General features: G+C 38.5%; 1 protein-coding gene across 1 annotated transcript in view; it reads right to left on the bottom strand.

The window, feature by feature from the left end:
• Window positions 1–26,781, bottom strand: part of PCDH11X (protocadherin 11 X-linked) — a 464,470-nt gene that overhangs the window by 129,284 nt on the left and 308,405 nt on the right. The window contains exon 6 of the mRNA XM_087749107.1: window positions 6,149–6,347. Within this exon, the coding sequence (XP_087605233.1) occupies window positions 6,149–6,347 (199 nt within the window). The remainder of the gene's footprint in view (window positions 1–6,148; window positions 6,348–26,781) is intronic.

Consider the following 26,781-nt stretch of genomic DNA (forward strand, 5'->3'; position numbering starts at 1 on the left):
CATTCTTATTGATGATGTTTAAAGAGTATATTTCAGCAACTGCAGAGTTTCTGATTATCAGACAAGTCAGCATGGCAAAAAATGTACCCATTTTCCCCAGGGAGAGCGAGCTTCCTACCTTCGGCTGCCTGCCGTCAGTGTGCAGCGCTGAGCCTTTCCTCTTCACGACGACATGACCGAGATTTACAGGACCCTGCGAGCCGCCATTAAGGGCAGCTTCCCACAGCGCCTGTGCAAGGCCGGGCTGCCAGCGTGGCTCCTGGTCAGCGCGGGCGCTCGGCGGCAGCGGGGTGAAGCTCCCCGGCCGGGTGACGCAGCACGTGCACCAGCCCGGTGTCCAGCCCGGCGCTGGAATTTGAAGCCAAGGGCTAACGCAGAACTGAGACTCGGCAAAGACGCACACTGACAGCTTTTATATTATGAACATAGAAAAGGGACCTCTTGGATCACAGAACAGATTTGCCGCTATTACAGAGGGCAATTTATTTGCCCTCTCATACATTTATCAAGCTTCTCTTTAAAACCAGTTAGCATTCTCATTCCCTGCTTCTATACTTCCTCACTGTTCTTGTTTGAAATCCCCAAATTTCAGGCCTCGCCTGCTTTACAGACAGCACCTGTTCATCTGCCTGTGAAGCAACCCAGCGCTTCATTTTGGCCACCAAAATCTCTCTACCCTCTATCTCTGCTATTACTTGAGAGCAGTCCTAATCCCCAGCCAGCCTTTACTTTGCAGATTAAACAAGCCAATATTAATTTCTTTTTCTGTATATAGGCATTCCATTCCCCTGTTATTAATAATATTTCTTTACACCTGTTTCTCAAGTGAGTTCACCTTTCTTTAATGTGGGAAGCCAACACTGTTCATAATATTCCCGTTGTGCCATTGTAGTATCATCAATGCCTTGGTTTTGTGGGTTTTTTTGTTTTGCTTTGTTTTTTTCCCTTTTCTTTTTTTTTTTTTTTTTCCTGTTCTAGGGCTAACCCAGGATTTTTTCACAATCGCATTAGGCACTGGTGACTTATAGTTTATCTTTGTAATACTAATTTGTTTTTTTCTTTTTGTCATTTTCAGCTGGTGATTTATATAGTAGTTACATACACCCATTCCTATGAGAAAGACTCTCAACTATTAGATTTCATCCCACTGCTATTACTCCAAATCCTTGGCAAAATCCAATTCTTGTGTCATACACACCTCCTCCTCTATATTTTCAGTCATGCTTGGCTTTGAGATAGCAGAGTATTTCATTGACACGTTCCTGATTTTTAATGCCAAACTCATTAATGAAGATAATGATGGAGATTTTTCCATTCTCCTATTAATCTGTGTCTTTTCCTTCTTAAATACTAATGCTCCACCTTAATGTCATAATAATAGTTATTAGTTCTTACATCTATGTAGACTAACTATACATGTATTCCCCAATATTAAAAATACATGTCATTGAAGTGAGATAATAGAGCTAATCTAGTACTATTCTTGGGAAACCTACGGTACTATTTATTGTTTTATGTTTATGTATATCTTAGTTTCTTTCTTGTAAAAGTTTTCCAGTAGTGAAGCCTGACCAAGCACTTTTTTTTCTTGACACCTTCTCTCTTAGAATTACAGAAAACTAAGCAAAACACTATCAGTTTTGATTTCCTGGGAGGAAGATTATCGCCTCTCCTCCACATGAATGCACTGAACCTGCTCTGACTTTTAGTTCCATTATCATCATTCTTCATCAGTCTGTCTTTGCTCTCATCAACATCACCCTTATCAAAAATTAAGGCAAGGTGAAAGTGTTCTTTTAATTTTGGGGAAGAAATATATGCTATCTTTAATCATGAACAGATGTCATCCTTGCTGCAAACCTCCTTCTTATGTGGCTAAATACCATAGATTATAGTCTTAATTCTTCTTAAGACTAATTCCCTTCAAGTCTGATGATCACTTAAAGCCAACATAAGCTTTGCCCCAGCTACTCATTCACTCGTTTGCTGACCACAAGTAGTGCCTCATATAACAAATGCAACTGGGGAATTGATCTGTTTAAAAATCTTTTTCCCCACCCTAGATCAGGTTGAACCCAGACGAATTCTTCTGTCCAGTTCAGCCAAGCAGCTCTACAAATGCTTGTGCTGCCACAAGCGAAGGTGCAATGGGGAGATACAAACAAGCAGCCATAGACACCTCTGGCAACACCAGCTCAAAGTGACCAGAAAGTTACAGTGCCTATCAGTTCGCCTTTTGGCCATCCTTTCCTTAGCTCTACACCTTCCGATTTTCAAGACAACCTTCTTGGCTTATTAGTCACTAATTCATGCTAAAGATCCTTATGGAGACCCCCTCTCCTTAAGATGCCAGTTTTCTCTTATTCGAAACCCTGAAATCTCAGTGTGATTTGCCTTATTAACTTAACATTAATTTAATATTCAACTAGCTTTGTTTATACTTCCATTTTTTTTACACGAAAAAATTACAATTATTTTATTGCAGACTACTTTCAGGTTTTCTGGCTTTTTTCCCCCCCAAAGTTGCAATCATATTCCTCTTACTCTGCCCCATTTCTTAGCTGAACTGGGCATATTCTACCTTCTCCAAATAAAAGTAAGAAAAATAATTTTATTCTCCAGAGGAAAAAAACCAGCCAGGTTGTTTTGATAAGGCTATAAAAACAAGTGAAGCATGAAAATTTATCATTAATATGTTACATATGTATTAAATAGCCAAGCATAACTGGGGTTAACAGGTACCTTCGAACCCCTTTGGTCAACATCACTGCTTACAGCCACTAAGCGGGCATCATTGAGAGACAGTTTGCCAGGGGAGTTTACCCAAAGAGAATTTGTTACTTTTTATCTATGTTTGTAGTGTGTTTTGTATTTAAAGATAATACTGGGGGAAAAAAAGAAAAAAAAAAAAGAAAAAAAGAAAAAAAAGGTGGTATGGTAAACAACCTTAGCATAGGGAGTTACTGGAGCATCCTTATTAGTTTGAGCAATTTATGAGCAGAAAATATATGAATACCACATACATTAGTGCTGTTACTTAAGGATAACGTTCTCTACAAACCTACATGCATTTTTATATTACTGTTTACTTAGTGTGACAGTTTATTGGCATCTCTTCCTTATGACGCATCTACCACACTGCACATCATGCTTTTTTGAGGAGGCAACTAAAGTAAGAGAAGACAAATAATTTTAAATAGCCTATTTCTAATTTTAATTAGTACAGTCAATTAATTTTAAAGGTGAACATATAAATTGCTCATAGTTTTCTAACCACTATATTCTTACAGTTATTCTTTCCCCCTTGTTTCAGTCCTGTATTGGATGTGAATTTTTAAGGCTTCCTCTCACCAATATTTCTCAGCTTTTAAGTTATGCTCATCTTTTTCAGTGTTTTGTAATAAATGCTTTGCTATTGCTAATAAATGGAAAGTTTCCAAAATACAATAATTTCCAATATTAGAGGAACAAATAAAAGCAAAGAAAATTCAGGAAAAACAAGAGGGAGAAAACACTTTTTAATATATCCCTGTGTGATGTGGCATCTGTCATCAGCTTTCATAAGCCATTTAACATCTCAGTAGGCTCTAGATGTTATTGAAGTTGTTTCATCCCAACTCTATGTCTCCTTGGTAGGCAAAGTTGAACTAAATCACCATCAGATGATTAATCAGGCTTAATGTTTTAGGCAATGTTTCAGATTAAGACAGGTCAGATATTAAAGACCTTGAGACAGAAGGAAGGCCATGCTTATACTGTTGTATGAATTCTATTCAGATTATCTGACCGTATATTCCTTTCTCTTACCACATTAACAACATTTTGGTCCATGAAACAAGAATAGAAATACTTTGAATGTATCATGCCACTCCAAATTAGGTGAAAAAAACAACGATCAAAAACCTAGCAGCATGTTTGTAGAGGGAACTATCAATTCAGAACAGTTTTCACTATTTCACTGTTGACTACGTGTGTCAGGCATGCACAAGTGAATGAAATGAACTTCAGGCTGAACACTTTCATAGGTCAGCACACAAGATATTTTGGTTGCTCTTGCCTACAGTAAGTCACTTTGCAGCAGTATACTGAATAAAAATATGCTGTGGGTCTTCCCCTTCTTTTTTACTTAGATGTATGAGAGCACACAACAGACATCTACTTATATCTGCTTTTTTTTCTGCCACTAGATGCTGCCATTAATATAAGCACAAAACACTAAAAAGGACTGCAAACTACGCTTTTCGCACTGTAAGCATCTCGCTACATTGTGTCAACTGAACTGTTTCGATAAGATGCAAGTTAGAAGGCCAAAAAATCTTCACATAACATAAATGCTAATTAAACTGCAATTTCAAGTTTAACACTGAACTGCCAGGTGATTAGACAGGTGATTAAACTTTCTTCAACTTCACACTTGAAAAGACATCAGATGCCTGCTTAGTCTCCACACAGTGAAATGTGTCAAGGATATTCAGATGTCAAAGCTGTATTACTTTTAGGGTAACACTCTAGAAGAGTCATGACCCATATTTCTTCTGAAATTGTAAAAACTGGGCTCAAAAAGCACTGGTAAATCCAAAACCTGAGCCTCTTTGTAAACGGCAAGACAAGATCCATGTGTCTGTTCTAACAACTCCTCATACACCTGGTCCTGTCCCATGCTCTCTGCATGAAAGGACCCAAATACTGATTTCATGTACATCATGCTCACTTCAATAAAGCATAAATATCAGAGTTACAAACAACAAGAGAGAGCTGGAAAGCAAGTTCAGATCATGAGTATGCATAGCAAAAGCAGCAAACACAATACAGAACTTGATATTTTCTTTCTTTGGGGGCACATTTGTAGCCCTTTAGAGCCTCATTCTGTGAAGAATTCAGTTTGACTGCCTGGGATATTCTTAAGGGTATATTGCAGCCTCAAATATACAAACACAAAAAAAGGCACATGATGAATGTTTCCAACACAACATCCCAAATCTCTAATGGTTCTTGTCAGCTGTCTATCAGCTCAGAAAAAATAATATTCTGACATTATTTCAGGAACCATGTAACTTTACAAATTTTAAAAAGTCTGAAACTGAGGATCCCCACTTAATGGTTTATGAACCAAAAGAAAAAGAGAGAACGGACCTCATCCGTGCAGACAAGCCCCTCAGACTACAGTCTCGGGCAGCACAAGGCAAAGGCAGCAGCGTGATTCCAAGAGCCAGGCTGGATTTGTCAGAGCCAGCTTGGAGTCGGAGGTAATGTTCTCTACTGGATGCTGTATTTGCCAGTGCAGAGATGTAACTACCTTCTCACAGAGCTACTTCAAGTGCATAGGACTTACTAATTCATTCTTCATGATACACTAAAGCAGCTGAAATATACCTTTCGGGCCAAGTTTTGCCCAGAGCAGATGTATTTTCAAATCACTTATTAGGCCGCTAACAAGGCCTTAGAGGCTTACACACATTCAGGTGTCTCTTTATCAATGGCACGGTTCAATTTAATCCAGATAAAGAGCCCCTGGACAATTGACAATTGACTAAAGTACAGTGGAGTCTCTAACTGGCTATCACATCATGGCAGAGAAAGCAATACCAGTGTCCATAGTTCTAGCGTGGTCCCGAGCTCGCCTTGATTTTGCCTGTTTTCAATATCATAAGAAGCCAGTAATAATGGCAGAAGTAAGATGACAAACTCTTTTGAGATTATTACTACATACCATAGCTGCTCTCAAAAGACAAATCAAGAAACCCTTATTTCTGGAGACTGCAGTGTCTTCACAGACCTACTCATCATCCACAAGTTCCTCCTGTTAAAACAAACTATAACACACAGTAGTGTTGGATAGGGAAACGCATCAAAAAGCGTAAACTCCCTCAGCGCAGTATTTATGACTGTAAGGGCAATGGTGTTAACCTCATCAGAAAGCTCCTCTGCGTGCAGCACAGCAGATCTATAAAAACACCAGGTCTTCCATAAACTCTTTACAGCTCATGAGTGGTTTATTTCCAACGGTCAGACTTGTCGTTTTCAGAAATATAGGGCTTCTTTGGCCACATTAGAATCAATGCGCAGTTTTAATAATTGCCTGAAAAAGAAGCCCACTTTCGACACTCAAACGATTTAACAACTAAGATGACCAGAGTTCATCACTTACTGGACTCCGGGTCTGAGTTGCCGTCTCCTTCTGTCCGGCTGTTGGGTGAAGCTTGCTCATAGTACTCCTCCTGGGGGAAGCCGAGGGGCAGAGGGTGCGATGTGCTAGCACCGCTCGGGGGTTCATGGTCTCCGAGCCCACTGTCACTGCAGCTTTCCTGGGAGCCATCTGGTAGGTGAAATGTGACACGGCGCTGAGGCTACAAGGAAGGAAGAAAATTATATGGTTTCCACTACAGTATCAGTAATTGCTTAATGCAACCAATTTAGGAAATGTATTATTTCAGTTATCTGCTGAAGACGCATTATCTAGAGTTGTGCACAATTTCAGGCTTTCATGAACAGGCAGGCTGCTTTCAAACCTGTTTCACCTGACAGCACTGCTTTCTTCTATTTTTTAAAAATGTAAGCCCTGATGCAAAATGAAAGACACCTCAAACTAAAGAGATTCTGTCAGACTTCACAAGTCTTTGGATGCCTTTTGTATATTGACTTGGAGATTTCAATCACTATTTGAGGCTCAGTTTATTTCACTGCTCAGTTTTCTAGGTTTCAGAAAACATTTTCTTTCCCATTAAAAGCTGTTCCACTCTTTTGGGCCTAAAAAATGTGACATACTTCTAATCTTGCTGTATTCTTCTAAGGCAGAGAAAGAACAAACAATAACAAGCCTTATGTATTGAAAACAATTTTAATAGATTTTGCACATCCATTAAACTAATGAATTAAAAGTAGATTCCACTACTCTCCTTCAGGCATTTCATTACAACCCCTTGGACTTCTGTTACACCACAGACCTGTCTCTTAACTGTAAAAGGCTGGAAGCTGGGAAACAGGGGGCCGAGGAAGGAAAGCGTCCCAGCACAGCTATTGAAGGAAGGGCCAGGTGAATGAAGCGCCTGACACATCAGGTATAGGACAACATTTTCATTACCTAAGTGACTGTGCCTGATTTAGGAGCTGAATAACTGAAATTTAAATCTGCCCCAATATTAAAAGAAAATATGAACAAAGAAATAAGCAGCTCTCCTACTTATTTCCATGTTATCTTGGAAACATGAAACGTGAAGATTAAAAAAAAAAAACAAAAAAACGAACCCAAAATAACAATTTAAAATGTTCTTAGCTTGATGGTACTCAAAATTCCATTTGAAAAGCAATGCAAAACTTTCCAGTTCCAGAATCGCTGGGATTTGTAATGCTGGAAATCAGATTTTTGATGCAATTATGCAAAAAAATATATACCTTGTTTATAGTACAGCAGATGTTGCCAGAGGTCCCTAGATATTTAGTTCCTATAGGTGATGGTGTTGAACACCACCGGTTATATTAAGTTCTTGCTAAAAAGTTAAGTTCCTCTGTTTTTCAAAATCTCTTTTTATCACTGTGACATTATTACATATGCCCACAGACAGCTGCTGTACAGTGTGGTACAGCCAAGAAAATGGCAAGATCAACTTTACCTATGCAACTCCTGACAGATGTGAGTGAAAACTCTTCTTAAAAGCTACCAGTAAGAAATTCACGGCTTTCCCAGAAAATCTGTTCTGCTATTTCAATATTGCTAATGGAGAGGTTTCCTTCTAATGTCTAACCCGTCTCTTTCTTGTAACAAAATAAATCACTTCTTCAGTCCCATCCATCATGGTCTGGTTATTCCCACTCATCTTTCTGGCATTCGGCACTTTAGTCTACTTCAGAATAAACAGACCTTATTATTTCAATCTGTCGTGTGCCTTCTGATCTCTCTTACTGCTCCCCCTGCACACGTGCTCACACACGCTTCTCTGTGCACTGCTCAAAACTCGTTACGCAGCTTCAGCTGAGATCTTTAAAGCCTGGAGTAGAGCAGAAGGATCATTTCAAATCTCCTGCAGGCTCCACTACTGCTTTGCCTTTTTCATGGCAGCGCAACACATTTTCCTTGCCAACCACCATAATGCCCAGCTCCTTTTCTAATGATCTTTTGCTAGTTGTCCCCTTTCTGGCTATTGCCATTGATTGCTGGAACCTAAGCGCGGCACTTTGCACTCATTCTTCCTGCCATTCTGTTTTTCCAGATGATTTCATCTGTTTATCATCAAGTACACCCTGCCTTCCAGTCCTGCTTTCCTGTTTACCAAATCTGCAGCTTTTAAATTCTCCCTCATTAGGCAGATCTTTAAGAAAAATTGGACCAGATCAAGCCAAGACATCAGTTGAGCTCTGAAAACCTGAACACAGAATGACTGCCCATCACACAGGATGGAAAGGGGAGAAGAGATCCCTCCTATGACTGCAGGAGATGCCTCACAGCCCACTGGAAAAAAATTCAGATGGTGAAAGGTTCACTGCTAACACCCCCACAATCCCACCTACGCATTTTTGGTGTCACCAGAAGACACTATTTATTATTTAACTCCCCAGCGAGCTGTCTGCAGCTGCTCCCAGGGCTCTCTGGCAGGCTGGCCGGGACAGCGGTCCTGCTCCTCCCACCGGCTCTCTGATCCTTTTCCCACCACAGACGGGTAGATACATGTGGCGTCTCTGCACAGTCCCAAAACCAGATGGATCCACAGAAATCACTGATATGGCTTAGCCTATTCTACTTCTTAACTGTCACTTGCCTCTCAGAGCCCTATTCACACCAGCAGTCTCAGTCAACTCTTATCTGAAAGTCTGAATAACGGAAGTTTTATGGAGTCGACCCAGTGAAAACATTCCTGCAATGTTTCTGATTTACTCCCTGCATACAAAACTGCACTGAGCTTGCATAGTCATACAGCAACGGCATGTGGAAATGGAATATGTTATTGCTTTGGTCTTAAATGAGTCTGCTGCTCACACTATCTATGAAAAATCAACCTTCATTGCATAAACTCCTTGTAAAAACTATTCGTATTTTGTGAGCTTTACATTGCCTTCGTGCTGTGTCGTGTTGCGCATGTGCTGTTTGGTACTCTTGTTATGTTGTATCTCCTCATCTCCAAGCTACCAATGGATCTTAAGAATAAAGTATTCTTAAAACCTTATTAGCCCAAGTTTCAGTGTGAGACGCCAGTATTAGCTTTTGCAAATGCAATGGTTACTATTATGTGCAACTGGCATTCACCAAGTTTAAACAAATGAATATTTCTGTTCATGGTTTGTGGTCAAAATACAGCAAAAGTTCCTTAGCAGATGAAAGTAAAGGAGACCAGAAAGTCATCAAGTCTTTTTTTAACTGCCTAGCCTAGTGAGAAAAAACAAAAGCCATACCCCAAACAAAATTAAAAATCTATCTAACCCTCACGTTCAGTAAAAAAAATTAAATATTTAGTTAGATAAATTGAGATGTTATTAGTAGGAAAGACAAAAAAACATACAATTTAAAATAAAGTGGCATCAGCTAAAGGCTCATGATTTTTAATTTGATAGAGTCCCTGAGTATGCCACACCTGATAACGCTGACAACAGAGCACTTTCAGAAGAATTTATCAAGATAAAAAACCCCAGCTATTTCTCTACATGGCAGTGCTGCCATTTTCTTAATTCATGCAGGCATCAGACAATGATCTGGAACAAGTAATTCTAACAAAATTTTGCCAAAAGCTGGGACTTATCTTCTGTCACAATTATTTTGGAAATTTCCTCCTTGAGGCATTTAAATTTCAATTTGTAAGATTACAAAATATCCTCAGACTCCAGCTGCTTTTCTATTTATCTCCAAAGAGAGTTAGCACTGATAGTAATAGAATAACAAGGATTATAGTTTGTTTTATTTATTTGACTGGCAGTTAGTATATTTTTCCAAAAAGAGAGAAATGCAAGCAAACCCATTATGTATTCTTAGTGGATTCTGAAAACGCTGATGTAGGAACTTGTAATAGAGACAATTAGACTGATAGGGGAAAATAAAGCTAAAATTGAAGGAAAAATGTACATAGTATATAGTTTCTCTGACATATTTAACAATATTAAATTACTCTTTATTGGTATGAAAAAAGAATTTTGCTTCCAGAGATGTCACGAACCCAGACACAAATTCTGTCAAAGGTCTCATACGGCATCCAAAAAAGAACTGCACTTTGCAATAGCAGCATGTGTCTGGAGGGATCAAATTATCTCGGAAAACCGCAAACCTTTTACTCTCATTATTGAAATTTATATGAAGACTGATCAAAGCCCCAAACTATTCTGTGTTCAATCTTTCACTACAATAATTAGACTGTGGCAGTGGGAATAATAAAAGATGAGTCTAAGTAAATAGCTTTGGATACGTTGAAGGGATGATTTCTGGAATTACACACCAGGGGTTAGCCAATTTATAATCAAAAACTGAAAAAAGGTAATAGAAAAAGCAGCAGATATCAACTGAGGAACATTAAACTATTAACCTTATTATCTTCATTCATTGAAGCAAATTAATATCCTTTTAAAAGGATATCATAAAGAAAAAATATTACTGTTTAATTTATGTTGAATTAATTATATTATTTAGATGATAATTCTGATTTAAAACAGACCTTATTTAGGAGATGCCATAAGACAGCATGAAAGTAAAAGAATAGGACTATTTCAAGGTTTTTCTCCACTATTAGCAGCCAGTGAATAAAGAAGTAGTCAAAAATACTTTTTAACTTTAAACTCTTGTTTTGCTACTAATATGATTTTCTCAGTTGCTTATGTCTTTCAAATGCTAGGAAGGTATGAAATGCATGCCTTAAATATCCAGACAACAACTATCTTCAGTTATGACCAGTACCACTTCTCAGTTGTTAAAGAAAATCCCTAATAAAACTCTCATTTCCAGCTCTAATCTTTTTACACTCAACTGTTACCTTTTGTTCCTAAACTACAATCTTTTGTTCCGTTTGCTTTGATAGAGACACACAGGACCCAGCTACTACCAATGTAAAATTCTCAGAATAACATGAAAATAAACAGCTTAAAAGGATCCAACCACATACCCAATGTGAAACATGTCTTTGGGTTGAAACTCAAGAAAGAAAAGCTGGTATGTTTATTTTTTGTTTCCCTAAACTTAGTAGTATAGCTATTACGGCCCAAAGAGTTTCTATCAATTGTTTTATAAGTCTGTATTTCATAAACTTATTGCAGCTCAGATCATCAAATCTAAGATCTTACTACGTTATCTTGATTCCTTTGTAATGGACAAAATACATAATATAGTTCATTATAATTTTTCCCTCAAATTAGAATAACTTCTAAATTTTTACAAGCAATGATCTGTGTTTTCTTTTGGAGCATCTATAAAGATGCTGAACACTCTTGGTCACCATTATTACACACAACTAGAAATACTTCACTAATAACCAATCACTATTGTAATCACCTTTTATGACTTAGTGGTTGCGGTTTTTTTGATTTCTTCAATATGATCTGCAGTGATCCTGCACGGGACTGTTTTTTTCTAAAAGAGCAAAATGAAGGGCCTGTCTACTGGGGGGGGGGGGGGGGGGGAAGGGGAAAGGTAGTGCGTGTCAAAGTGACAATATCCAGCTGATTTGTTCAGTCCAAGCTTAGTGGACATTAAAATGAGTATTTTGCCCATCTCACGTGAAAAAGTAACACCCCCAACTATTGCCAATACTACTAGCCTTAACTGTCATCTCATACACATCAAGCTTGTTGAACAAGCCCTTCTTTTTATTGAACAAATTCAGCTGTATCAGTTACTGTCCTATCTTTATTGATTGCATCCCTTTCAGCTTCTGATTTTCTATATGTTTGTCAAATCAAACAGACCTACTGTTTTCCCAGTTTACCATATTTACCCTTTTAAATATTGGCAAAACATTACATTTTCCGATATTTAAAACTTCAGAAATCCAATATAATCCTTTTGACATTCTTCTTATAAATTTATCTAGTCCTCCTGATTTAATATAATTTAATAACTGGTATCTTACATCCTCACTAATTACTAAATACAGCATCTGGCTTCCTTCTGAAGAAGAGAAAGCTTTGATAAATACTTCTACCTTTCCTCGCTGTGATTAATGATCTAACTGTTCCACAGTAGTACGAGATATGTAAATAGTTTTAGGCTTTCACTTATTATTGACTTAAATAACTCCTCCCACTTTATTAATTTATTTAGATGCAGGAAGCATAATCTATTAATTTCCAAAAGGCAAGTAAAAGGTTGGTTGACTGCCCAGACAAATGCGAATTCAATATGGATGACTATCCTAGACAGATCTGTAGTTTTTCAGTGAAAGAATTACTACCTCCACAGCAAAACAGTGGAACAGACGGGGCCCCTCTACCTGCTTAAATGGAAATTACTTAAAATTGTCAGATCTTGTAGTTGGATTCACTCACAGGAGGAGTTGGCTCAAGTGATGAGAAGTAATCTTGCAAGACTATCGTGTAACTCTACCACGCGCACTTACTCAGGGTGCCTTATTAAAATCATACTTACATGCCCCTACAGGCATTTCTTGCAGGCATGTAAAACTGCACCTAACTGATAAGCGAAAATGTCATATATTTCAGCTATTAGCTATTGCAAAAGAATAATTTTGTGAAACCCTTTTTCATGTGGGCAAGCAACAAGTTTTTTAACACCACCTGCTTTAAGGAGCAAATTTTCACTGATGCCATTTTTCACTGAAGTAACTAGAAGCTAAGCCGATACTCCCATCTTCTTCTTGCAGCATAGAGGTCATGGAACAAACTCATAGCCAAATCATCGCTGAACAAAAATGTTATAAACCTAGAACCTCACAAATTTCTGATTAACAACCTCAACGGGTATTTACTTTCAGACTCTAATCCTCGTTGTACCAAAGAGTATATCTCATATGACATTTCCCAGCAACATTTAACAATTAAATTGTATTTTCTGAGCTTCTTGAAATAACAACAAAGAACTGAAATAAAAAAGCAAATAAAACTGAAAACAACATTTAAAGCATGTCAAACATTTTATTTAGCTTTTGAAAGGCAGTTATTGTATGCTAACTAGATGTCAAAATGATAGCTGAAAGCATGCTTTTTAAAGTTTAATTCATGTAAGCCTTCAATTTGACATGTGATTAAATAAAAATTACACATGAAAGTTGCACTATGGCTATGCTGTTGCTAAGGTTGAGAAACAGGAAAGTCTCAACTCTGATTTTTTTTTTTTTTAATATGTTCTTCACTTCCCAGGTTATCATCTGTGATGTTATCATCTTGAATGCTTGATTTCTGATCGGCAAAGCCATTTTAGTTATAGGAACATAGTCACAAACAATAATACAGAAACATTTTGGTAATATTTGACATCACTTCTGAGTGCTGGTCCAACAACATGCATCTTTTTTTAGCAGAAATATTGATTGGGTGTTACTACAGTTGTGAATATTTCTTTTAAAAGCAACACTATTGCTTACCTTGTATTTTCTTTGTGTTAACAGTTAAATAGAGCAGAATTTATACTTTCATATATGTACATAGCTCTAATTTCATTCTGTTAATTTATACATTTCAGTTGTAGCTCAGTTTTTTTTTGTTTTTCAGTTGTAGATGAAATAAATTTCATCTTTCTTCATGAGTAAGGTATAGATTTATGGAATAATAAATGTTCCAGTGAATTACTCACTGACCTCCAGCCCCTACTTTTGCATCATAGCAGTCAAGGCTAAGCCATTATGTTCAATCATGGTGAGGTTATTAGAGCTATAGAGACCTGGAAGAGATCTCAAGAACCTGATTCAACTTCCATTTGCTATTTTTTTTTCTATTCAGTTTTTCATTTAAAGGTCAAATCTTTCTGAAGCAATACACACGCGTATGACTTCACAAGCCATCACGAGTATTCATTTAAAAGAGGCTTGAAATGTGCCTTCATCATTTCTTACCAATAAATGAAGCTATTCTTATTAGTGTTTCCCAGAAAAAGGGACTTCGATCTAATTTTGGTTCTTTGGGTCGAAAGTATACTGAAGTCAGAAGAAAAACACAGACACATACTTTTAGTAAGACATGCTTAAGAAGTATTCTTAAATAATCTAGCACAAGTAGTTGTGTACCACTGAAGCTGTATTTCACCCTATTAAAAAAAAAAAATCTTGGCTCCACAGAACTTTTTCCTGCAGGTATGGATAGGATATTTGAGTGGGAAGATTATCAAGCAGTTCATGTGTAATACAGACATGGAATAACCTTATGTTTGATATTCACATATGTGGCTGGTGAATGTGAACTCATTTTGCTATGGGTAAAAAAAAAAAAAAAAAAAAGGGTACACAAATTACGGCAGAGAGCAAGGCCGCAGTATAAGCTTTGAACCTGAAGAGGCTGAGGTACCTCTTGAATAAAGAGAAAGACAGACAGACAGATCTCCTCAATTTCCTCTAGAAAAAAGCTCCATGTTTTTGGATCCAAAGGTTTCTAGACTACATTTCCACCCATTTTGGTATCATTCACAGTAGCCCTCAAAAGCCGTGGAGACCACCCATTGCTCCCGGTCCCCAGGGAGCAGCCAGCCCTTGCTGCACCCTGGCACAGGAAAGCAGCAGGTTTTCTGCGATACCTCCCTAAGAAGAGTCAACACAAAAAATAAAAAAAACCAACCCAAACAAATTAAAAGTGAAGGGCCTTTTAAAGTGAGTAAAAAAGCAGCTCTTTGGCATGTCACTCTCTCATTTGTTATGGCAGCACACCTTTGTTAGAACAGCATTTAATTTGTTACAGCAGCAAATCTATAATGTCTGATATCAAGTGTTTGATTAGCTAGAATGGGAACTGATGATAGTTAAAATGGAAGGATAAAACTAATGTATTTTATGCTGCTGTCAAAAAAAGCATCTTGCTCTTTCTGGAGAAGAGAAAGTATAGACAAAAAGTTACCCTTTCACCCAAAATGGGCTCTCAGGGAACTCAAGACTTAGAGCACAGTGAAAGCATTCTCTTTTCTGCTCTCTGTATCAGTATTTGCATGCAACACTTATCTATTTGGCCTTTAGCAAATATCCTTTAACCACGTAGATTACCCATTCTTAATTCTAAAGGTACAGGGCATTTGCCACCTGAGGTCACCTATCTTAAGTACATTCTCATGGCAATTATAATTAGTCCACCTTTAGGTGAAATGGTTAAGGAAGAGGCAAGAGAATGCAAAGAAAACCTACTGGCCTGTGTAAAATAAAGCTGTAGGCCAAAATTTACAAGCAGTGATGCAGTTCATGCTGTATTTGCTTTGCACAAGGTAAAAATGTAGTGTTTAAGTATGGCGAAGTTTATCAGCATTACACTCTTTAGTGGACTCCCGTGGTCCAGGACAATCTTCCCTGGATCAAGAAAATTTTCAACAGAAGAGGTACCACTGAGAAGAATCTAAGATAGCTTCCAGGGTCAAAATAAATATCCTGAAATTGCCTTTCCAATTGCCAGATAGAAGTTCTACTCTCAATATGTGAAGTCATTCCATATACTGAAATAAAGGAATTTTTGACTGGTACACTTTGTTTCAATCTTCTGTTATTGTAAATAGGAAAGATGCTAGGTGATAAATGCCACAGTGAACACTGTTGCAATACTTTGGCTTTATTTCAAATATTTGAAATATCCATTTTTCTCTCTAAGTTGTTTTAAGAAAAAGCATTACATTTGATTTGATTAAAGTGAGAAATCTCCCATTTGCATCATTATTTTCACAGCTTATATTATCAGGGTGATAATGAATAAGTTCTTAGCTGTTATTTACAGTAGAATATATGAAATATTCAAAATTACTAAAGTTATTTGAGCTACATGCTACTAACGCATTCTTAAATGGATGTCTGAAACACCTATTTGTAAATGGGAAAAATTTTACAAATTAAAGTGCTGTATTGTATCATTGATACCATCCTTCGCTCCTACAGAGCGATGCCTCTGCAATCATCCTTTCAGACAATCAGAATATATAACTATCTTTCAGGATTCACCACTCACGCAATTTCAGTAAAGCAAAATATAAAGCCATTAGCCTTCCCTTGTTCCTTAAATCTTTCTAGCTTATTTCCATATTCAGTGCAGCCATTCTTTAGGACTGTTAAGTTACTTACTCATCTTTCTTCACGGAGCAAAAAATACAATACAAATTACTGAAGTAACGCCGCATATGTTAGTTTGCATAAAGAAACAATGCTGTTCTGGGCAAGGGGAATCAAGGGGCTGCAGCTGAAGCCTGAGGAAAGCCACCTCCTCTCAGAGCAAGCCGAGAGCTGCTGCGTGCCGCCGAGAGCAGGTGACCTGCCCGCAGGCAGGCCGCGCGCCCGCAGCTGCCCCGATTCCAACCCAGCCACGACCTACAACCGCGGGACTTGTGCTCTGAAATCACAATGAGAGGGCAGCTGTGGAGGCGAGCTGAGAGTCAAGGTCCAGTTTTGTAAGGTTCAGGTGTCTGTCACCAGGGACCCAGCTTTATAAAGCACAGACCTGTGACCTTGGGCTGCTTTCCTGACAAACAGTTACTGAGGTGAGTGAGAAAACGGGTGAACTCAAGCCATGCACAGTAAGGAGAAACCGAGACAGGAGCGAAGTTGGTTACTTAGTAACTCAAGAAGTCAAGAGAAAGGTACTAATGCAAAAATATATAAAGCACCAAGGGGAAACAGTAGAGAAGTCAGAAGAAGTGAGGACTGGGCAATTCCAGTGAGCCACGAAGGCCAGCTCTTCCTCATGGGACTGACCACCTCTGCCAGCAGCACTGAGCATACCAATGTTTTGCTTAAGAGCAACTTAGCCCCAGCCATTTGCTGTATAAAACCAAAAATAACATTATTGCATACTCGCAAATAGCATAATCCTGAGTCCGAGTCGCCACATCTTTGGAAAGATGCCCAAGGAAAAGTGCCCCAAAGAGCTGGGAGATAACAGGGGCTGAGGAGGGAAGGCCAAAGGCACGGTGAATGCCACTGCTGCAACTCCCGGAGCGCCTTCAGTGGCTACCTCTATGCCCTCACCTGCCACGCGGAAGATTAACACTGCTACCATCTTTACTTCAGGATTATTCAAATTTCATGTAAAGCTCAGTTAAATCAGAGATAAATATTATTCTCCACACAAGCCACACTGAACTTGCAACCTATAAATCTGCAATACTTTCGCAACTCTGACACCAAGCAGATGATCAGGAAAGGCAACTGCTTGCTCTAGTTGATCCAGAAAAGCGTGACGGTGCAGAAATCCCTTGTAACGTGCCAACACGCAAGAACAAATGCAAGGCTTTGGGTCTATGCTGTATTCTTACTGCTCAGGAGAAGGTAAATCGCTGTAGATATCTGAGAACCAGGGAGGACCTTTGAAACAAACCAGCAGGAAAAATGTGTGTGTAGAAGGGTAATAACATTAATGTCAGCAGAGCTGGCGTAAGGCATGCGAGCAACAGGGAGACACGATGGGCATGGGTATCTTCCACACATGGCTACATGTACATGCACATAGACTTGCATTCCTCTATCAATTACACTATCGAATACCCATGGTAACTGCCCTGGTTGCTCACCCTGAAACCAGCGTCATACATAAATTTTCCTGACTAAAGAGTTCAATTTAATTCTACTCTTTAAGATATTTCTTAGTGTTTTCTTATTTTCATTGGCATACAGCGTCTGTGCTTTGCACAAAACAAAATGCACTCCACAGATTTTCCAGGCAAAACGTGTAAATACAAACTTGGAGCATTAATTATGTTCTTTCTCCTACTGTTTTTAATTAATTTGACCTTTGGTCCTATTTTCATCAATTCAAGAGGCATATTGCAATCAGAAGAAAGCTACGGTGTAAATATTCTATTCTGCAAGTCACCAAATAAATGAGTAAGCGATGGAGGAAAATCTATAGCGTGCAATTAGCATTATCCTTTTAATGTTTTTTTTACTTCACAGAACTCATTAATAACTTTTAGTAGGTAGAATTGAAACTAGGAACCCTCCTACACCTTAGGCGTACTATATTCTATCTTTGCACAAAAGGAATTCTTTTGATGTACTGGAAATCTTATTAATAGATTCACCAGAAAACAAGCATGTAAGCTGGCAGAGGCAATTGCAAGAGGTAAAATGAATGTAAATGACACATGAAAGAAAATTTCCATGCCGTTCAAATCAATATAAACAAAAGTGCTGCAGCAACCACAGCACAGAGACGAAGGGAATTCATCAAACTTGTATTTCAGATTATTTGTCCTATTCCAAATGCACCCTCTGTGTTCCTGAGCTATGTTCTTCCTTTACCCAATTAATACTACATTAAGATGCACTCCTGCAGGGGCTTTTTCCTTATGTTGCTGAATTGAAGTTTTTCAGTGCACTCAGATATGGGAGGGGGGGAGTGTAGAGAATAGCTTCTTGCTTCTAAATACTGCCATTTGGAAAGCCTGTAATTGCAGCACTTAATAATTTTCTAAATACTTAAGCCAGAATTAATTATCCCTGCTATTATTGCAGGAGTATGGATCATATATTGGGTATGATGAAGAGAATGTGTGATAGAACATTTTATTGTACTCAGTGCATGCAGTGGGTGTGCAAGGCACTTAAACTATTAGAAGCAACAGGCTTCTCTACTTCAATTATATCTCAGTATGATCATCAGATATCTACAGAATCAGCTTTGCTCATTTCGTGCTTTTTGTTGTTGCCTAATTAAACACTTTCACGACCCTTCTTTACACCAGGGACTAATCATCATTTTAAAAAGAATCCTATTATTTAAAAACGTATTGGTTCTTGGTGAAGAATTAGAGGAAGGTAAATGCTTATTGTTAAACACCTTCCATTTCAGCAGACTTTGAAATGTATTTTCATTAGTAGCCAGAAATCAAGGCACGTCATGAACTTCTGCAACCACCTTTAATGGAGCGAATTCTGCGGTCTTCTGGCAGTTTTATATGGTGTTGAGGAATCAAAAGTATCTGCAGCTACTGGGCTAATTGCCCACACTGTTTCAAAATCCCTTTATGCAGAAGCTGGGTGAATGCAGGAGTGGTGGTGGGAAGGGGAGGAATGACTGCAGAACTGGTTGTCGTCGATTCAGCAGTAGAAATACTACCTGTAATGTATAAGACATTTAAACATTTTGAGATACATAACAAAGAAAACACATAAATATGGTATTTGCAAGGGGGAAATCAAAGCCACAAGGAGATGAAGCTTCACTTCCAGAACACTGGATTCAGACCTTTGCACAGAACACAAACTAAAGTGACTTTGATCTCATTCTAGCGTGTCAAAACCAAAAAAATTATTTCTTACAAAAAACCACTACGCCCTCTCTGAAAAGCCAATGCTTGTCTGAGACTAGCTGGAATAATGTTAAACTGGTGAGGCAGGCTCATTGTTTGAAAGAAGGCTGGCAGCATTGCTTTGGTTTCCAAGTAGTTTACTGGGAAACCAGAAGTGAAGTTGCAGCCTGAAGCACACCAGCTGACTTCCCAGAAGTTCGAAAGACTTGGGCTGTGTTGCCGTAGGTAGCCGAAGCACAGACAGGGATATATTTACTAGAGAAATGTACTGTCACATCTCAAATGAACACAATCCAAATCAGCGCAGATTTCAGTCAGTGCTCGTGTAGCAAGGTGGAAAGATACTAAATGCCATCAAGAGCAGTGAAACAAAAGGGATCCAGAGCAACACTTTGTCCCTTTCACCTACATCTCTAGAATTGCCTTTGAGACTCACGACCATAATACGTTCATTTATTTCCTAACAGAAATAATGACTAATGCCAAGAGTCTCAGATGAAAGAGATCGGGCAGCTATGGCAGCCATTTCCCTAGCTGGGAGGAAATAATTTCCTCTTGTGTTATATGCCTTTGTGCTGGCTCACTGTAACCCCAGCCAACAAATTCACTTTCTGTAATTGTTTACATCCCTGCCTCAAAAGATATACCCCATCTTTTTCCCCACAGTTAAAGACTATAAATCCACTCTTGGTACAGACTACAGTCTAATTCCCAACTGACTCCCCAGGGACTCACAGAAGAAAGAGAAGACAAACAACAACTAGAAGATGATGACTCTCCAGCTCCAATCAATAATTTGCCTGTCACTCCACAAGCGCAACGCCCTATCGGCATAACTCTGCAAAGTTCCTTATCAGTAATGCACTCTTACACTTGCTAGGTAGACAGTAACCATTTTTGCATCCCATGGGTTCTGCATTTCAGTAAATCTCCTTCTCCCTACAATACAAATGTACAATAACCACCACAGACTGACAATAGACGTTAGAAATTTGAAAAACAGCCTATAGCATAATAGTACTTTGCACATATATATCATTCTTTACTCAAATGGGCTTTAAAAAGACGAATTCAGTTTCAGATTAACAAAATAGAAAAGACAATTCTTAAAAAAGTTTACAGATCAACAAAACAAAGCACAAATGGTTACACCCTCTTGATTCTTGTGACTGAAGGTTAGGCTAAGTCAATCAGAATCCAAACACAAAATCAGGAGTCCCGGACAGAAGGGACACTGTTGGGCAAGTTGTAAGTACATTTCACGTTCTCCATCTAGCATGCCTCCCCAGAGAAAAAGCTCTTCTCTCGCAAAATATACCAAAAAAAGTTATTTATGTTCCAATAAGCTATCACAGACTGCCTGAAATAGGGACTTACACATGTGCATTTTACAAGAATAATGTACATGAATACAAGCACATACAGCATCACTCAAAACCATATCAAAGTCAGACAATACACCACAAACCCAAAAGAAAGTGACTCAATAAAAACTGTTTTCTGACTAGCTTGGCCAATACTAGCAGGTATTCACTGAAGGGAGTGCTAATGCAGTCTCTTTCAATGGAGCCGTATGGATTAAAAAATGCCATTAGCAACATCGTCTAACACTAAACCTTTGTGAGCGAGCGAGAGAACAATAGTGATCGTACCTGCTCTAACAAGACTGAAGCACTGGTGACCGCAGAAGATGCATTCTGCCAGACATTCCATCTGTGAGTAACAGACCAGTTCATTAATGGAAACTTTCAAATTAGAGCTGAGAAACCCATGGCTAAGAAAGGACTGCCTTGACAAGCAAAGCTCCTGCTTAAAAGCTCTACAAGTTCATGAGGCTTAAGATTGAGTCATTACAATTATCCGCTATCACTTTTAAATATGTCTTTGTCTTGTTCTGAAGTTGCATTGACAGCAGTGCTCCTGCCAGCGTTTGCCACTCATTCCACGAGAATAGTCTGAGCTTTGGGAGGAGCTCTGAGCACAGAGCCTGAAATCTGTCACGTCCGACAACTTACCAGCTCTGCAATATAATGCAGAATTTAGATTAGAAGCATGGGTGTTCCTTTTAGCATTTAAGTCAATCTTACAATCTGCTCAGACTTTTAAAATGCTTCAAGGTAGTACCACCATACCCCCGACAGATGCATTACCTACACACGGCAGACTTGATCCAAAGCTGCCTGAAGTACCTCTCCCCCAGCCCTACCTCCCTCCAAATAACTCTTGGGTGAAGGGAATGATAAAAGCCCCAATAAAATCCAGATTCATAATCTAAGACATGATAATAGTGACCAGTTTGAAGACAGACAAAACAGGGCTAAATCTTGAAGTCCCAACAAGCTATCATTGGCAACAGCAGACATCCTCAAAGGAAAAGTGGACATTATTTAAAATGTTAAGTTTTCCTTCACAAAGGAAACATTAATAGAGAAGTACTCAGCGATCTTCCTGCATCAGTCTTGCAATTCAATATTGACACAACTTGTATCAAAATATCAGAAGAAATAACATTCTACAGAAAATGACCATAATATTTTCCCAAAGACTCCCTTTAACCAAAGCCCTGCTATAGAGCAGCATTAGAGAGCTTCTTCAGGAATGCCAGCACAGAAGTTTCATGCACCTTCATCATATTAGACGAATGCTGAAATGTTTTATTGTTATTCATTTTAGAAACTTAAACAGAACACCAGAGCTCTGTTCAGCTTCAGGCCCACTCCAAATTTTTTTGTGTAATTTTTCAGGTTCCAAAGGCAGTCAGGAAGGGAGCTGCATTCAGCGGGAGGCCAGAGGAGAAGTGAGTGGCACGTATCAACAGGACATCTAGGTAAAAGCCTAATGGGGGATCAAACAGAAAAGCCCACATTTCTAATGCCAGCCGAGAGGTAATCAAACAAAAACACAGGCAAATCGATGCAAACCAAAATCAGCCAAAAGGCATTATACCACAAACTAACACATCCATCTGTAAAGGTTTGATTTTGTCCGAGCTTACACCTCCTACAAGCACACTGCTACAGCTCCAGCTGCAAATACTCTCAAATAAGCAACTGAAGTATTAAAACGTAGCAACACTGAAAGTGGTAACAGCAAACTTACCTATATGTTTAGGCTTATTATTGCATAGGTACCCAAACATTCTGCTTCATTTTAAACACCAACCTGCGGAAAACCTTCTACTAAAACCCTGTACTTCACCTTCCCTTAGCAACAGGCCAGCCGAGAGGCCTTGCTGCCTCCCGGATAAGAGTACGGCAGCAAAGAACTAATTCACCCCCCAGTGCACGAACGAAGCCGCTGCGGAGTCACGCTGCTGGGTACGATTTACTCAATAGGCTCTTGAAAACTGCATTAGCTCTCACACCAGCGTTTTTTCGTTTACGCCGTGTTCTTTTTCATCTCGCCACAAGCGGCACATGGATTAACCAGCTCTTCAGCCATTTCAAAGCCTTTAAAAAACAAAAATAAGCCCCCCAAGAGAGCAAACAGAAAAAAAATAAACTCCATCTTTTTTAATTTGTTTACAATTTGCTTGTTCTTGGGTGATTTCTGGAAATATTCAGTGATATTGTGGTTAAGTCCAAAACAGGAACCAGAATGGATCCAGCTAGTTTCCAGGCAGCTGAAGGCATCATGCCGTCAGATTTTTACTGTTTTGTTCATTCGAAATAATTACATTATTGTATGTAGTTTGAATTCTAAACTATTTTGAGGAGACTCTTGATAATTCCTGTGAGAAAAACTAATTAATTCGGTATTCTGATAGTTTCAGTGACCGAAAAATATTGATAAACAGATTGATTTTAGACATATTTTCAATCACAGTTGGCAGAGATCTTGTACCTTAATGAAAACATGCAAATAGATTTTTCTTTTTTTTTGTTTAAAAGGATCTTTTACCAGGTGAAAGGTCATTTGTGCGAGTTAGTTTGCTTTAAATTGCAAAATGCTCAGCTCATTAAAAATAATAAAATAAAAATAAAAAGGTCAAATTCTGCTGTTAATGATGGCTGATCATTGCCCCTGGACTGTTGTTCTCCCACGGTCAGAATGCTGCACCACCCAGCCAGGGACAACATGCATTCGCCTCCCTGCTACAGCTTTCTTCAAACAAAGGGATGCCAGTGAATTAGAAGACTCCAACTAAAATACTTGTGCTACTTGTTGCTTGACAAGAAAGCGTAAGGTAGTTTTTCTCTCTAATGAGTCTGTTTTTCAGCTCGGAAATCCAGCACAGACTCTACAATGTGCTGCCTTACCTTCCACCAGTGCTGTAAGCGTGCATGTTTGCAGAAAAAGCTGAAAACCTGATCGATTTACAGAGGTGAGAGAGGACCAGACAATTAAGTTCAGCAATGGAAAGTTAAAACAGTCAATGTCTCCTCAGTGCATGTTAACGTCTGACAAAGGTTCCCACTGAGATACCCCTACCAAAGGCAGAAGGTTCAATTATTGCAACTTATATTTTAAGTGTAATGATTTGTGTTATCTCAGCTAGCTTAAAACTTGAGTAAAACAATCAATGGCTGTTTTCCCATCCATGACAATAAAGCATTAGACATGTGGGGTTTTTGGGGTGGTTGTTTGTTTCTCTGGTTTTTTTTTGTTGTTTTGTTTTGTTTTTGTTTTGTTTTGTTTTTTGGTTTTTTAATTTAAGTTCACCAGAATGGACATTCAGGCAAAATCTATTTTTCCAACCCTCGGAAGAGATGTCTGAAGCCGCTGAACAACAATACTGAGCTTCTGCATGAAACCAAAGCAAAACGCAGGAACAGAAGAAATCCAAAAGTCCAAAATTCAAAAGCATACTTTACCTTGGCTTTACATCATTCCATTTAAATGATTAAAAATAACCAAAAACAAAACAAAAAACCCAAACAAACAAAAAACAACAAAAAAAAGAAACAAAACCACTCTTTCCCTACATTTAATCCACATTACCACGTTTGTATAGTATTATTCTGCTATCAGAATAAATCCAAAGCTTGTTACCCTTTAGGCCAACACTCATGCCCGTCCCTCTGAAGCGGGGTTCCAGCCGTTGACAGCTGCACGCAGACCCACTGCTCTTAGACACTACTTTGCCAGTAGTATTTTAGTTATATATAAACCCAGTAAATCCCTACGGACAGATCACACAAAATCTTTCAACACTGGAATTGTGGCTATAATCCAGCATATATAGCACTATTTGCCACACAGGCATGCTCCTTCACCCTTGGGTATTTTGCAAGGAAGACCGATTCTTCCATGTACCATAAAAATGCTACGATGCAGAATCAGTGTTACCATAAAACCGAAGCCATGAGGCTGGAGCTCCAGCAGTGCATCAGGAGGGTGCCAAGCCCCTCGTGGGTCAGGACACCCCAGGTCCCTTTGTTTACAAGACCTGGGTTACACCTGGAAATATTTTTAAGTTGCTTCCTCAAAACTAATGATATTCCCCTGCCTCTCCCAGGAGGAGAAAGGGTGTGAAGGAAGGTGACTGCACACCAGGAATGACTGTAGCAGAAAGAAAAAAATATGTCATTCCTAAACAATGTGTACATATTTATCTCTTACCAGTTAGATGATTTTTGGTAATAAAACAAATGAGAAAATAGCAATTGGGGTGGGCCACAACACAACCTTAATTTATACCTATAGATTGCTTAAGTTCAAGAAGACATTTATCTTCCCTGATTAGGTGACATCTTGCGACACAATGGTCCATGTCTATGAATAAAATATATTTTAGACATTCTGTTTCTCTACTGTGTTTATACTTTTGACATACCTATATAATTTGTCTGTCAAAACCACAAAGCTTGGAGCCGAGGATATATGCCTCTGTGGATGGAATTACAGTAGGCTTTACAATAGGTAATGAAAATGTAATACTGAATTGTGGAATAGCATACTGCACTATTATACAAAATTCTGCTCTTAAAAATATCATATAACAAAATATCTTTTCTTTAAAGAAGAAAGGAAAGCTTTTAAAGACACTGAAAGAAAGAATGAGCTACCTTTTAATACAAAGAGTAGACAAATAAAAAAAAAATAATGACGCCAAAGTTGCTCAAAGTAGTTAACTTCTCCTTTTCATTCCTCAGTTACACAAAGGTTGCTCACACTCTGATCCAATCCTGAGATCAATGTAATGATGAGTATATTGGCCAGCCATACATCTTAATAAATGAATCTTCATTAAGCAATCCCCTAAATCCTTCAAGAGCTGGTCTACCACTTCTGAGTGCTAATGAGAGGTCAACAGTAATTCCACAAATAATAATTTGTGCCTGAACTACAACCTCTCTTTTGCATTCATTATTTATTCTATACTATGACTCAAATCAGACCATTGTGAACAAAAGACAACTCATTTCAGACAGTGCTTAAATGGATAATTTACCTTAGTACAGCATCAAACATTAGACTCCAAAGTTAAGCAGAAATCTTCACATACTGACCTTTGGCAAAGCGCAGGAGCGACAAACGGGGGAAAAAGCCAGCTGGTGTGACATCTCTACTTGCACAGTAAGAGCATAAAAATAGCACCTGGTGATTCTCAAGAGCCAGAGTTAACTCAATAAGACAGACAGAGGAATATTTTAGGGACAGGCTGACAGTTAAACTTGCTCAAAATAAGGCTTATTATTCATTTGGGTCCATTACTGCAATCACAGGCATTATTGTCAGTGTACAGGCACGGCAATGCAATAACAGCCTGCTTTTGCCCCCTATCCTTTTCATGTGTACATCCCATTATTCCCTCAAATCTTACTTTTTCAGAATCACTGACCCAGTCTAATCTATCATACAAATTACTTGAGAGCTTGGACAAATACATGAAAAGACTACAATATATGAAAAAAGGAAACTGTTTCAGAAGTACAGCAAGAATTATTTTCTTATCCCTTCTCTCTTCCTCTGTTTTTTTTTTCCAGTAAAAACAAACAAGCAAAATTACAAAAGCCCACAATAACATTCCCAAACATGAAAATCAATACAGAGAAGCCTTAAACAGCTCACAGTTTATGAAATGGGATACCGTGGTTATTTAAATTGTGCTCAAATCTGTACCAAATCAGCATTCCATTTATTTCTTAAAACTTGAGGGACAAGTCCACTTAACGGCCTTCTGGGCTATTTAGCCTTTTGACACAGAGGGAGACGCTTTTAAGCTTCTGAAAAGATGAATTACATTATAAAGGCATACAGTGATCAAATTACATGTTTTGGTAGTGAAGTACATATGAGCGACTGCCCATAGATTGAGTGAGATTCATCAGGAAAGCATTTCTAGATGCGATTTGATTAGCAATCAAGGAAGAGGAGGAAAAAGTGGGTGCTGAAAATCACAGGGGGAGCAAGCACTGTTACACTTAATACTTGGAATTACTTCCAAATGCTTATTGCAAATTACTTGAGTCCAGACTTTTCTCTTAGTG

This window comes from Nipponia nippon, unplaced genomic scaffold (genome assembly GCF_047370975.1).
Source record: "Nipponia nippon isolate SJK-2023a ecotype South Korea unplaced genomic scaffold, ASM4737097v1 scaffold_12, whole genome shotgun sequence".
NCBI lineage: Eukaryota > Metazoa > Chordata > Aves > Pelecaniformes > Threskiornithidae > Nipponia > Nipponia nippon.